The sequence below is a fragment of the Perca fluviatilis genome, chromosome 5, assembly GCF_010015445.1.
Source record: "Perca fluviatilis chromosome 5, GENO_Pfluv_1.0, whole genome shotgun sequence".
NCBI classification, from domain to species: domain Eukaryota; kingdom Metazoa; phylum Chordata; class Actinopteri; order Perciformes; family Percidae; genus Perca; species Perca fluviatilis.
The window spans coordinates 12,942,354-12,957,530 of record NC_053116.1 but is presented as its reverse complement, the minus strand read 5'-3'; the positions used below and the strand labels follow the sequence as shown (position 1 = coordinate 12,957,530).

Here is a 15,177-nt window from a genome sequence, read left to right as displayed (position 1 = left end):
TGCTGTTGTCCATTGGATTCTTATGAATTTACAATTATTTTATTGGACAGGTCAGGAAACTTCACCATTTCCAGTTACAGTGAAGGGGTTTAGATAATGTGCAGCTAGATATGTAACAGCCAGACTTAACCTCTTAGCATTCCACCCCCTATTTTTAGAGGGGTGTGGGGGGGGGCGGGGGGATGTTCAGAGGTAGATAAAAGGTCAGCAGTATATGCCACATAGAAGTGGTCTATACCATCTGAAAGCTGTGATATGAGGACTAATTTGAGATGCAGCTCAACACTGAGTGTCAAGTAAGTTTTAGTCGTTAATCAGAAATAAGAAATATTCATTAATTCATTAAAATAAATTGTGTATAAGGGCTTAGGACATTACAATGGAAGTGTATGATGGCCATTCCCATTCTCACATATGTCTCATAAGTTATTGCAGCAATTTTCAGGTTGATATCATTTGTTACACAGATTTGGTGCAAACTTTAGCCATTTTTTTAATCGGAAATCTCTCCAAAAAAAACACATTAAGACACCAAGACCTTGAGGAACACCATAGAAAAACCCATGCTGTGATTTGGTATTAACACTTTTGACATTTGGAGATTTCTGTAAGAATTGAATTTTTCTGTAATTGGATTCTGGAAACTGCTTAGAAACCCTCGTATTGTCAATATACTTAGGAAAGCCATGCATCCGCTGAATGGCCTAGGTCTCTAGTTTGGGGTTGTAAAGTTTCATGCGGCTCTGATTATCCTATAACGTATACATATACGTATATAATATTAACGGTCCTATGCAGTGTTGTCACAGTTACTTTAAAAAAGTAACTTAGTTACTTTCCAGATTACTTGATTTTAAAAGTAATTTAGTTACTTTCCAGATTACTTGATTTTAAAAGTAACGAAGTTAGATTACAAGTTACTTTATTAGTTACATTCAGCAACTGCCAACAACACCCCCACAGCCTCAACATAAAAATGACAACCGGTTTACTGTGAGGCAGCTCGGCATTGCTAGTAGTAGGGATCTGGTTTATTATGGCACGAAAGAGAGCGAGTTAACGGTGTTTAAGGACAGCATTTCCGCTACAACATACTGCCAGACCAACTTCTTCAACTCTCCCCCACTTACTTGTTTTGCACCGAAGTCCAGCTTTCGTTGTTTGGGTGGTGGGGGGGGGCTCCTGCTCTCTGCTTCGCACCACCTGCTGGGACTTGCTCTGTAAGTTTGACTGCAGTGCTGCGACTCCAAATGGTTCTTCAAATTTGACGTAGTGTTTTTGTAGCTAGATAGCACTTTGTCGCCACCAGCACAGAGTGTATCGAAACAGAAGTGGTCGGACACAGCCCCATTATCCGACATTGGAAAGGTGTGGGGGGAGGGCGTTTCCGAAGCTATTCGACCATCCGACAAGCACACTCCTACCTCTTATTTATATTGTTTGGGTTAAAAATAAATTAATCCATAATTTGCCTATATATAAAATAAGATTAACCTTTATTAATCATTTCACAGAGACCCATACAATGACATTGTGAAAATGTGTATTAGAGATAAACACAAGAGATAAAGGATACATACAACTAAAACAGAATAAATAATTTAAGAATAATTTAAGACATAAAACACTTAGGACAGGTAAAATATTGCACATGTAGGATGATTATTGTAATGTATGGCACATATATGTACCTATGCCTTTGCATTTGTATTCAAATAGCAAATTTTCCCATGCAGAGGAAAATAAATGGCCATTGAAACTTCTCAGACTGATTTGGGAATGACAGATATCTTTTGAAAATATTTCTTGCAGCTGCAAAAATGTCATGAAATTATTTGAAGGGATCTACAACTTGGAAAGACGGACTTTTGCCATAAAAACTGACATCGACCAAAAGTATGTAGACCTCTTAATATATTGCGCATCAAATTTCCCTTTTACATCATGTCTTGTCAGTATTACAATTATGTTGTCAGCAGTAATACCCTCCTCCAAGCAAGCACAAGCACAAGCACTTCTGATGATGAAGTATACTGGCCCCTTAGGAGCTGCAGACACTACTCGGGGCTGAAAAACATACTGCGACCTCTTCTTTATATTGTTTGGGTTAAAAAAAAGTGTAATCTATAGTTTGCATACATATATATATATATATATATATATATATATATGTATATATATATATATATATATAACATAATATAACACTTAAGAATGTTGGTCTTTCCTACGGAGAAATTGCGAAGAAAGTCAAGGTGTCAGTGAGTACAGTATTTTTCACCATCAAAAGGCACTTAGAATCTGGGAGAAACTGTGACAGGAAGAGGTCTGCCAGACCCAAAGCCACAACAGAATCAGAAGAGAAGTTTCTGAGAATCAACAGCTTGCGTGATAGGCGGCTCACAGGACAACAGCTTCAAGCACAGCTTAATAGTGGTCGTAATAAGCAAGTCTCAGTTTCAACTGTCAAGAGAAGACTTCGAGCTGCAGGTTTGATAGGTCGAGTTGCAGCAAGAAAGCCATTGCTAAGACGTCAGAATAAGAAAAAGAGGCTTGCCTGGGCCAAGAAACATCGTCAATGGACTATTGAAGACTGGAAGAAGGTGTTATGGACTGATGAATCAAAATTTGAAATCTTCGGTTCATCACGCAGGATTTTTGTACGCCGTTGAGTAGGTGAAAGGATGGTTCCTCAGTGTGTGACATCAACTGTCAAACATGGACAGAGGTGTATAAAGTACTAGAGACCCATACTTGAGTAAAAGTACAAGTGCTCTATCAAAAAAGTGACTTGAGTAGAAGTTGAAGTGATCTTTAAGCATCCCACTTAAGTAGAAGTACTAAAGTATTCAACATTTTTTGTACTTAAGTATTGCAAGTAGTTTATTTTAAAATGTACTACTCAAGTACTAAAAGTAAAAGTACACGTATTGTGTTATTTAGTTAATAAAGAAAGCAGTCAAATTTTGAATATCATATTGTTGGAGTTCAACTTTTTACATGGTATTCACAAGTTGTACATTGCTGGATATGAAGGAAGTTTCTGAAATAAACCCCAAAAGGTACATTAATGTCACAGCTGTTATAACTACTATTATCTGATACAACAGTGGGCTATTAATCACTTATTAACAAATACTGAAATAAAATGTGTTATGTAGTGTAAATTTAGTAAGCTAGCAAAATACAGATAAACTAGCAGCTTCACATCACAGGGTCAAACGTTTAACATTCAGTACTCACTCACTACTCACTACTACTACTACTAATAGATTACTCTGCTGCAACAATAACTAAATAGAAAGAGTACAAACTTTCATTGTCTCTGACTTCTGAACGGGCAACCGTAATGAAAAGAAACAAATCTCAGGGATTTCTTACGTAACTTACGTAATTATCGTACGTAACTACACACACTGTAACCTCCACTAACCTCCGTAGTGTGAGGAATTCACAACAGTAACGAGTAACTATGCAGCACATAAAAAATTTATCGGAGTAAAAGTATTAAACTCATCGAAAATATGTACTCAAGTAAAAGTGGAAGTAGGAGAAAAAAATAATACTCCAGTAGAGTACAGATACAGCCTTTTAGTACTTAAGTAGAGTAGTGAAGTAGTTCTACTTCGTTACTATACAGCTCTGAACATGTAGGAGGAAGCATGATGATCTGGGGCTGTTTTGCTGGATCCAGGGTCGGTGATTTGTACAGAGTGAAAGGCACCCTGAACCAAAACGGCTACCACAACATTTTGCAGCGCCATGCAGTACCCTCTGGTATGCGCCTAGTTGGTCAGGGGTTCATCCTACAGCAAGATAATGACCCAAAACATAAGTCCAAGCTATGCCAGAACTACCTTAGCAAAAAAGAACAAGATGGTAAGCTTAAAAACATGGAGTGGCCAGCACAGTCACCAGACTTAAACCCCATTGAGCTGGTTTGGGATGAACTGGACAGAAAAGTGAAAGCAAAGCAACCTACAAGTGCCACACATTTATGGGAACTCCTGCAACAGAGTTGGGAATAACTTTCTGAAGAATATTTAATTTCCATTGTAGCATGCCAAAGGGGGCTACTTTGATGAGTCAAACATTTAGAATACATTTGGGTTTATAAATTGATTCCATGATTTCTTTTTTAACTTAAATTGTTCATTTGTTCTATTCTTTCATTTCAGAGTACAATAAGACATTGAACTGCATGAATTTCAATAAAAACCTGGAAAAATTGGGGTGTTCTAAAACTTTTGACCAGTAGTGTATAGATATATATATACATATATATATATATACATATATATATATATATATATATATATATATATACATACATATATGAAGTGTGCAGTAGTGTCTGCAGCTCCTAGGACATAGGTATATATACTGTATATACCTATGTCCTTGCATTTGTATTCCAATAGCAAGTTTTCCCATGCAGAGGCAAACAAAAGTGTCAAAATGGCCATTAAAACTTCTCAAACTGATTTGGGAATGACAGATATCCTTTGAAAATATTTATTGCAGCAGCAATAATGTCTTGGAATTAATAGAGAGATCCACAAGTTGGAAAGACTGACTTGGGATCCACTGTAGGAGTGACTGAGTACAGCAGTCAAAGCAATTATGTCCATATAGGAGAATACTTACAGAAAAAGAAAGTGGTTGATTGTATCAAAAGTAAGGAAAATGGAAGAAGCATGGTTATGTGAAATGTTACTTTTCAGATTAAGATGAGGACTTCATGTCTGCAAATACTTTTGAGGCCTGGGTTTTAAATTTGACAAATATACCACGACTCACAGTAGAGGAAGTGTATAAGCATAATGGAATGCTGCTCTGCCTTTTGGATAAATCTGTCTGGACAAGAGCATCTAGCATCAGCTGAAAGTTTGACATATAAACGTAACATGAAACAGTTGAGAGACGAGCAGAATTATAGATGAAGTTTGAGTTCTAAAACAAAACATTTTAATTAAATATTTGACTGAAAATATGTAGACCTCTTAATATATTATTTATCAAATTCCCCTTTGACATCATGTAACGTACAGTCTACAGTATTACACTCATGTTGTTAGCAGTAATACCCTCCTCCAACCTCTGGAGGGCAACACAATATTTTAATGTTGCGTGCTTTAAAAAAATGCATTTAGTGAAATGATTCTGCGTATCCACATGATGGCAGCAGAGATCAGTATCAGAGTTGTTTTCTGTACCTCTGTGTCATTCTTATCTTTGCACGCTAGATGGCAGAGAAACAACAAATAATGTAAGCAATGATACTTAAACCTGACTTGGTAATTGTAGGCTAATATAAGTTTGTTTTACCCATGTGCCATTCTTTTCAGGGTGGAGTTAAGGTGCTGATCACTGGGCCCTGGCAAGAGGCCAGCTCAAACTACAGCTGTCTGTTTGACCAGATCTCAGTCCCAGCTTCTCTCATCCAACCAGGGGTGCTGCGCTGCTACTGCCCAGGTAGGACAGGAGAGTGCTCACACACACACACACACACACACACACACACACACACACACACACACACACACACACACATAAAAAAGGGACATTTATGAGGAGGTTTCACCATCCCATTATTCATAAGATGATTTTCAGGAGATGATTTTACTACTGGCAATTCCTTTTTTTGTTTTTCAGCTAAAAGGCCAATTTCTATCATCAGAAATACATTTTACATTCATTTTATGTTTTCTATGTCATTGCTTTCAGGGTGGGCATTGGAAGGGTTGAGGTGCTTAGTTCTTTGTGTACCAATAAACATATATTGTATCTATCATGCATATCATTAGCTTTCATTTATTTGTTTGAAGTAATAGCCTGCAGGTTGACAATATGCGGGTGATCTGGCCAGCAAGATGTTTTGTGCATTTATTATAGATTTTTACACATTGTTTTTAAGGGAAGTAATTGCTTTTTCCTTTTTCCTTTTTTTTGCGATCAAATGTTTATTGAAAACAACACACAAAGTTTACAACCAAAACTACAACTTGTTTTTTTATATGATAACAATAACAAAAAGTATGAACTTAGAGAAAAAATAACAAAATATACAAAGTGCAGGCTAATCTATATATATTTATATATGTTATATTATATTTTTTTATTTGACAACAATAACAAAAAGAGAAAAATCACAAAATATACAAAATGCGGGATGATGTGTATATATAAAATAACAAAACAAAACCTAAGCACCACCCCTCCTTCCCAGACAAATTAACACACATACACACTCATATTAGGGATCAGTGTAACACGGGAGTAAAAATATATACAGTACATGCCAAAAGTTTGGACAGACCTTCTCATTCAATGTGTTTCCTTTATTTTCATGACTATTTACATTGTAGATTCTCACTGAAGGCATCAAAACTATGAAAGAACACATATGGAATTATGTACTTGACAAAAAAGTGTGAAATAACTGAAAACATGTCTTATATTCTAGTTTCTTCAAAGTAGCCACCCTTTGCTCTGAGTGATTACTGCTTTGCACACTCTTGGCATTCTCTTGATGAGCTTCAAGAGGTAGTCACCTGAAATGGTTTTCCAACAGTCTTGAAGGAGTTCCCAGAGATGCTTAGCACTTGTTGGCCCTTTTGCCTTCACTCTGCGGTCCAGCTCACCCCAAACCATCTTGATTGGGTTCAGGTCCGGTGACTGTGGAGGCCAGGTCATCTGGCGCAGCACTCCATCACTCTCCTTCTTGGTCAAATAGCCCTTACACAGCCTGGAGGTGCGTTTGGGGTCATTGTCCTGTTGAAAAATAAATGATGGTCAAACTAAATGCAAACCAGATGGGATGGCATGTCCCTGCAGGATGCTGTGGTAGCCATGCTGGTTCAGTATGCCTTCAATTTTGAATAAATCCCCAACAGTGTCACCAGCAAAGCACCCCCACACCATCACACCTCCTCCTCCATGCTTCACGGTGGGAACCAGGCATGTAGAATCCATCCGTTCACCTTTTCTGCGTCGCACAAAGACACAGTGGTTGGAACCAAAGATCTCAAATTTGGACTCATCAGACCAAAGCACAGATTTCCACTGGTCTAATGTCCATTCCTTGTGTTTCTTAGCCAAAACAAATCTCTTCTGCTTGTTGCCTCTCCTTAGCAGGGGTTTCCTAGCAGCTATTTGACCATGAAGGCCTGATTCGCGCAGTCTCCTCTTAACAGTTGTTCTAGAGATGTGTCTGCTGCTAGAACTCTGTGTGGCATTCATCTGGTCTCTAATCTGAGCTGCTGTTAACTTGTGATTTCTGAGGCTGGTGACTCAGATGAACTTATCCTCAGCAGCAGAGATGACTCTTGGTCTTCCCTTCCTGGGGCGGTCCTCATGTGAGCCAGTGTCGTTGTAGTGCTTGATGTTTTTTGCGACTGCACTTGGGGACACATTCAAAGTTTTTGCAATTTTCCGGACTGACTGACCTTCATTTGTTAAAGTAATGATGGCCACTCGTTTCTCTTTACTTAGCTGATTGGTTCTTGCCATAATATGAATTCTAACAGTTGTCCAATAGGGCTGTCGGCTGTGTATCAACCTGACTTCTGCACAACACAACTGATGGTCCCAACCCCATTAATAAGGGAAAAAATTCCACTAATTAACCCTGACCAGGCACACCTGTGAAGTGAAAACCATTTCAGGTGACTACCTCATGAAGCTCATTGAGAGAACACTAAGTGTTTGCAGCGCTATCAAAAAAGCAAAGGGTGGCTACTTTGAGGACTCTAAAATATAAGACATGTTTTCAGTTATTTCACACTTTTTTGTCAAGTACATAATTCCATCTGTTTTCATTCATAGTTTTGATGCCTTCAGTGAGAATCTACAATGTAAATAGTCATGAAAATAAAGAAAACGCATTGAATGAGAAGGTGTGTCCAAACTTTTGGCCTGTACTGTATATGCATCCTAAACACACACACACACATAGCCACATCCATATGCGTACACACACACACACACACACACACACACACACACACACACACACACATACGTACACACAGATACAACCACATGATACCAGCACTCCATCAATGTAAATTAATTGCTTTTTTTAAATTAACATAACATTTAAATATAACAATACTAAATGTCCAAGTAAATTTTGTAACAATGGGTGAAAACAATCCTGATCTAAACCAGTCTTTAGCTGTCGCATACTGTTAAGTCCTGTGTCAAAAGCTACTCTGTCTGTCAAACTGTCAAAAATGTATTTAGTCAAATAAATTAAAGATGTAGGAGGTTAAGCCTCATGTGGCATCATGTGAGTCGCTGAAATAATGTTAATATTATTCTAATGTAGTGATGTGATTTAAGCCCTAAATTGTAATTTTTTTTATTTACACTGACAGTAGTCATGCATGGAATATTGAGCCAGTTAAATCTGGCCACATAATAGTGACATTGTTGTGTATACTTTATATGTGCTGGATTCTCATTATCCTCTCCCTCTCCAGCGCATGACACAGGTCTGGTGACGCTGCAGGTGGGTGTCAGTAACCAGATCATATCCAACTCGGTGGTGTTTGAGTACAAGGCCCGCGCTCTTCCTTCACTGCCATCATCTCAGCACGACTGGCTCTCGCTGGATGGTAGGTCTCTCCTCCGTGTCATGTTAGCTTTGGTGCCTTGTCCTGACTCTTACTATCTGTCCGCTCACATTTCTTCCTCTCTGTTTTCTTTACTCATTACTTCTTTATGTATATCCTAATTCTTCTTCTGTCTGGCTCTCCAAATCTCCTGTGGCCTTATTGATTTTAATAGTTCATTTTTATTAATGATCTGCTGGACCATCATGCATTACAAATCCTCTCTCTAGCTTTGCTTTAAACTAATTTGTCACAGCTTACACATTCACGTGCATTAGCTTTCCCTGGAGCAAAACAAGTCTGCGGAATATTGGTAAATGCTTAGGAAACTGCTAAAAGAGACATTTTTACTTTTTTTTTTTATCCATGTACATAGCAAAGGCACGTTTTACAGCAATTAAGTAGACAGTTTAACTCACACATTGTTCATTGTTCATTGTCATGTTTCTGCTGCACAAATATTCAGGGATTAATGTTTTTACATCTCATATATCAGAATGACAGGGCTACAAAGCTCGAACGATAACAAGAAGATAATGACTTGGATATATAATTGTGTGTTTCTAGCCATAAAACATGCTGGTTCTTTGGTCCTCGGGCATGGCAAGATCCTTGATTTGGCTGTTTACACAGTATGTGTAGAGATAGTGTAAGTGAGTGTAGGTAAGAACCTTGCAATAAGAGTTGTTGGAGAGCACATTTTGTTGGTAATACGACTGGACAGAAGTTTAATATTTTTATCAACTTTTATTGGAATTGTATTTTTATGATATGATCATACCATGTTATTGTTTTACAAACTTCTGTTGTCCAAATTAATGAATTGGAGCACTGTACTTAAAGAACAAAATTAATAGAATCTTTGGTTAAACATTTTGTAAGAGTTGTGCCTGATATAATACAGTGGAACAGTCCATTGCAATGAAGGAATCAGTTTGATTCATTATTATTATTATTATTATTATTATTATTTTATTAGACTATTACAAATGTGCATAAACATGCTATATTTTTATATATTTGTTTTTGGCATCGTTGGGCAAATATGCCATAATAATCTTTCAGTATAGAGTAATTCAAGTGATCCGAGAGAAAACTAGACTCCTGCACCTCCTCTTGGCTCTGTTTTTAGACTTTATAAAACACAGCCTGTCACGGGAGACTTTTGCCAATCACAGGTCATTTCAGAGAGAGACAGAGTGTTCCTGTTGGCTGTTCTGTGCATGCATATGCTCGTGCGATGGAGAGGGATAGATGCAGGAAGAGCTTTCAGTCTATTTCAAATCCTTGAGGTTTTTTTTGCTTCTCAGCCCCTCTTGGTATTATCCAAGCGAGTGAGACATTTTCTCTTTCATTTTGCAGTCTTTTGTTCTGAGATGTGCAAATCCAATACCACATGTCGTATTTAAAGTGTCATTTTAAGGTCAGTTCAGTGCAACGTAGGAAAACTTTTGCACACCTCTTTTGTCGGGCAGATGCATAGGATGTGACCAAAGGTAGCAGATCAGGAGCTTAGAAAGAATCCCGTAAATTTACACATTCACCTCAACCATAAGCTTAAAAAAATTTAAGGTTATGGTTGAGGTGAATGTGTGAATTTACCTGATGAAGGTCTAAGACCGAAACGTATTTTCTAAATAAATAATTGCTTGCGTAATGGTCAGTGTGCGGGATTCTTTCTAAGGTCAGTTCAGTGAGAGAAAGTCTCATTGTCCCATCTTGCTTATGTTACAATAGAAAAGCTATTGTGTTTACAACAGTGCAAATGCAATGAAGAATTTGGACATTTTATAAGTCTTTGCAAATTGTTTGGTGTGATCTGATCTCCTTACTGTTTTCAGATCAGCATTGTAGAGGTCTTCTACATATAACAAAAGATGCTGCAGAGTTGGCAAATTTCCATTCTGTTTAAATTCAAATTAAGTCTGTGAGTCAAAGACCTGCAGTAGACATGTTCACCAGAATGTAATGAGTATGTAAGTCTTTGTCTCTTTGTTTGTGTGTGTTGTGTGTGTGTGTGTGTGTGTGTGTGTGTGTGTGTGTGTGTGTGTGTGTGTGTGTGTGTGTGTGTGTGCGTGGGTGCGAGGTGAGTGCCAGGGAAGCATTGCTGCAGTGCTTGAGCATTGACAGGATAAAGTAGGCCACGGTGAAGCACAGGCTCACAGGACAGCTGCATTGCAGACAGCCCTTGAGGGAGTGGGAGTGAGTAATGGAGAGCTGGCGGCTCCCATACACAGCAATACCAGTGGATCCCTCCGCCATTCATGCCCTACTGCCTCACTGGCCCATTCACAGAACCAGTTAAGGAGGAGCTGACTGTCTCAGGGAAAACACAGCCCACCCTATTACCTTACTTATATTAACCCCTTGCCTGCCATCTCTCACTATTTTTTGTTTCGTGGCAATCTGTGGTCTCCTATTTGAGGGTGACAATGACAGGTAGGGATCCACAAAGATCAATGACTGCATTGGAATTTTCATTTGTAAAGGTAAAAATAAATTATCTCTGTTGCATCCAGCTACTGATAAATCATTTGTCCCAACAATTATTTGATAGAGACATTCATTTAGACACAAGTCACTTACAGTATTGTCAAAACAGCACAAATAAGTGCACAGAGATTGTGTGATACTTTAACAGAATATGACATACAATGTACAGTTTAAATATAAACATGCAATGTGAGTGTGCTTTGTTCCATACCTGTGTATGCAAATGATCTAACATTATGTCAAGCTGATGTGGCACCAGGTGAGTTTATGTGTACCTGTGTGACAGAGAGATAACCTTTTGCCATAGCAAAAGGGATGGATTGTCTTTGAAAAATGTAAGTGTGCCAATCACACACATGATGGATTGTTACTACAAGAAATGAGTGCTCCTCCATCAGCAGCTTCAGGATCACCCCACTGTGGACAGCGACCCTGGCGCAGAGCGCACTTTAAACTTCATGAGGGTTACTATACATATAGATTTAGTTTTTCTCGCAAAAGTAAATGCCATCTGTTGGCCATTGTTTGCCATTTGTAATCCCACACAAAGTCAGTTTCCACGATGATATCTAGACTGCATCATTTATTTCAGAAGTAGGGCAGAATGTAATCACTAGGGCACGTGCAGTCATCACATCGATTATGTCCACAGTCTTGAGGCACAACAGGAGAAGCGAAACGCGCTTCTCATCCAACGGAATAATGACAGCTAGCCATTTAGTTTCCGACTTTTAAAACACTAATGTGACCAGATTCATGACTGTAACGCTACAGACTCACGCTACTTAACCCCTGCGGTCAGTCACTTGATATCGGCTGCTGACATTACGTGCAATATTTTGTCTAAGTCCACAGCGGTGTGTTATACAGCTTTGTGAGTTTGTTCCCCCATGGAAGACTCACTGTGCTATGATGTGCTAATGGCACAGCTGCCTGCCTGCCTGCCTTGATTTGTCATAATGCAGAGTGGGGGAAGGGGCGCTTTTCTCTGCAGCACTGCAGGTATACGGAGCCATGGGCAGGACAGAAAAACTGTCGGAGCTGCAGAGCACTCATCTTCTGCCCCAATAAGTCCCTGAGCTCAGATCCCACGACCCGAGCCGGGAGAGGTTCGCTGGAAACTGCCAAATGACAGCCCCGCATAGCGGCATACTGGCTGCCTGTTAGTGTTGATGGGAGCGTGTTGACAGTACTGACTCTGAGCCTTACTACACCGGCGTGACAAACGGCAGACCGTGAACACATAATGCAGGAGCGGAGTGGGCGTGTTTGGGTAAACATGGTAAACTACCGCAAACAGAACGAGATTTAGTTTCAGACGGCAGCTAGGCTAGGAGAGGGCGAATCCAGTCGTGTTTTGAACGGTTGTACCGACTTTCTCCGGTGAGGGAAAGACTCCGTGCAGGCGCACAGTGAACCGTATAAACAGCCACACGCGTCGAGCAGAGTAGATCTATTTGATCAGCAATACTTATTATTATAACAGGCCAAATAACCAATAATAATACGATAAGGGGCGAGCTTTTAGGAGCAGGACCGCGGCTCGAGGAGGAGGCGGCAAACTGGAATTAGGGCGTCTGTTTACCGGCGGCACGTGCGCACAACGTCTCCTAGCAGCGGTATTTGTCATTTTACTGCAGGCTGGGATAGCAGCGACTACTAGAAACACAAGGAAAGTGTGTATGTGTGTGAGGTGAAACAAGTGAGGAGGAGGAGGGGGCTATTAGAGGAAGAAGAGTAGTGAGCGGTCTTCCTCTCTCTCCCTCCCTCTCGCTCTCTCTCTCTCTCTCTCTCTCTCTCTCTCCTCACGTCGCTCTTTTCCCTCACTTTGTTCTATTGTTGACGAGTGCTCTGTTGAGATTGAGATTCAGTCTACACCAAGGATATATATTTTTATTGTTTCTCCGTATAACACCATGCAGTAGTCTGACCGTGAGGCTGTGGGGGCAAAGCTGCAATTTGAGTGAAATGCAGCTTTGGTTGGACTACTTTGGGTCAGGATGCCTGTGAATGATACCTGCATTTCCTAAAAGACAAAAGAGGCAGTATTTTTTTGGCTTTGAGGTGGACTCTACCAATGGAAAATAAGATAGAAGGTTAGAAGTGTTAAGTTCAACCTATGGCTTTAGTAATGTGTTGTGTCTGTGTTGTGTTGTGTTGTGTTTGGGCTGTTTTCATATGCTGTGCCTTTCTCGTGTATGCCAGAAGAAGTTGCAGTTACACGTTTCTTTGAACATCCCGCATGCTCAGTTATTGTGTCTTAATGTAGTCCAGCTGTGTCTGTGCTGTAGCGGAGTTTCAAAGAAATGGTCTATTTTAGCCACATGCTTCCTTCAAGTGTTTCATGTGACTCTGCCTCATTGCAGAGCACCGGAGAGTTGACGTTGATAGTAGCCAACTCCTGAATCACGACTAGTGCTTGGGCATATTAAAGACTCCCTAAGACGCCGTCAGAGACCAAAAATAGTATTTGCTTTCCTGGCATTTTGGTTAGCAGAGGAAGTTATACTTGTAGCTCTCGTGCACCTGTTTTCTCAAGCCTGGTACTTTTGGCAAAACCTGCCTCTCACATTTGAAAGATTCATGACTCGTTCTTGACAGTTTTAGTTTTACTTTGCTATGTTGAACTAAATGATCACTGTGTCTCAGGCTAGTGTCCTTAAATTGCCAGCTGCAAGTGTTGTTACACGTGTTGATGAAAGTGTGGTAGCGCATTGGAGCGATGTCGCATCCCTGAGTGCTGCTCAGGTTATCGGGGCCAGCGAGTCGTCGGTGAAATCTACTTGTTTCATAGTTCAGATTGCATTCAATGCTGATATCAACAGCATGTAGTAATTAAACAGTTAAAATAGGAGAAATAAAACCCACGTTAGTACAGTAGTCCATCGTGAGTGCTTCCGCTGAGCGTTTCAGCACCACAGATCTGTGAACAGCGACTTAACTTTAACCCCGTTTAGTCTTGAGCGCTTTTCTTTACTGTTTCAAGTGAGAGAATTGCAGATAGGCTGCATTTATCTACCTGTTGCTCATCTGTATAAATCCCTATATTCAATGCATGGAACAAGATGCATTATAGCCTCTTAAAAGAACTGTGAAAGACACAATACAACAGACCAAAGTTGCAAAGTTGGATGAATCACCACAGTGATTTTGTATGTTTTGCATAGGTCTACTGCATATGCATTCGTTGTAATAATCCCAAATAACGCTATTTGGTAGCCACTTTAATGCAAAGTGGTATAATTGGCAGCAGTAGGAACAGTTTGTATCTTGGTTAACTGCACAACACCATTTGTTAGTTTATTAGTACTAGTGAAAGTAGGGTTAGTTAGTAGTAGCACTACTAGTACAGTAGCGGTAGTAGTTGTGTGCTTGTTGCAGAAGCATGAGTAGCAATATTAATATTGATAATATCACTTTAGCAGGAGTTTTGCCCCCTTTGCTATAGTCCCCAATAACCTAACGTAGTGTGTGTGTGTGTGTGTGTGTGTGTGTGTGTGTGTGTGTGTGTGTGTGTGTGTGTGTGTGTGTGTGTGTGTGTGTGTGTGTGTGTGTGTGTGTGTGTGTGACTATTATGTCAACTTTCATGGGGGCATAAATATGTGCAGGCTGTTTAAACAGATTTTCCTCTTGGGACATTAAAGACTGCCTATCTACCTATCTATCTAATAATATCAGTCATAACAACAGTATAGTTCATGTCATTTTCAGAACTGTGGTTCTGTAGCTGTTGTAGTAATAACAGAAGCAACAGCAATAGTAGTCGTACTAGTAAGAGAAGCAGTGGCGTGCTAATGCTTACAACTAAAGATGATGGATCACCCCAGACAAGAGGTTTTAAAGAGATTGGTACATTTAAAGAGAAACAGACATTTGTAGCGAGCACACATTTCTGACTTCTGTTGTTGACTCCTATTATACTATTGGTTTTTACTTTCTTTCTTTAAACTTATAGTTCATCCATCCATTTAGTCTGAGATATAGTGGGTGGACATAAAAACAGTAACACCTTGTCTATTTAATGCAATCCAATATAATAGTCAAAAAATAAAACATCGTGATTTTT

General features: G+C 39.5%; 1 protein-coding gene across 1 annotated transcript in view; it reads left to right on the top strand.

Annotated features, from left to right (window-relative positions):
• The window catches only part of camta1a (calmodulin binding transcription activator 1a), a 296,881-nt gene that overhangs the window by 263,808 nt on the left and 17,896 nt on the right, over window positions 1-15,177 (top strand). The window contains exons 10-11 of the mRNA XM_039799528.1: window positions 5,349-5,475; window positions 8,487-8,621. Coding sequence (XP_039655462.1) covers window positions 5,349-5,475; window positions 8,487-8,621 — 262 coding nt within the window. The remainder of the gene's footprint in view (window positions 1-5,348; window positions 5,476-8,486; window positions 8,622-15,177) is intronic.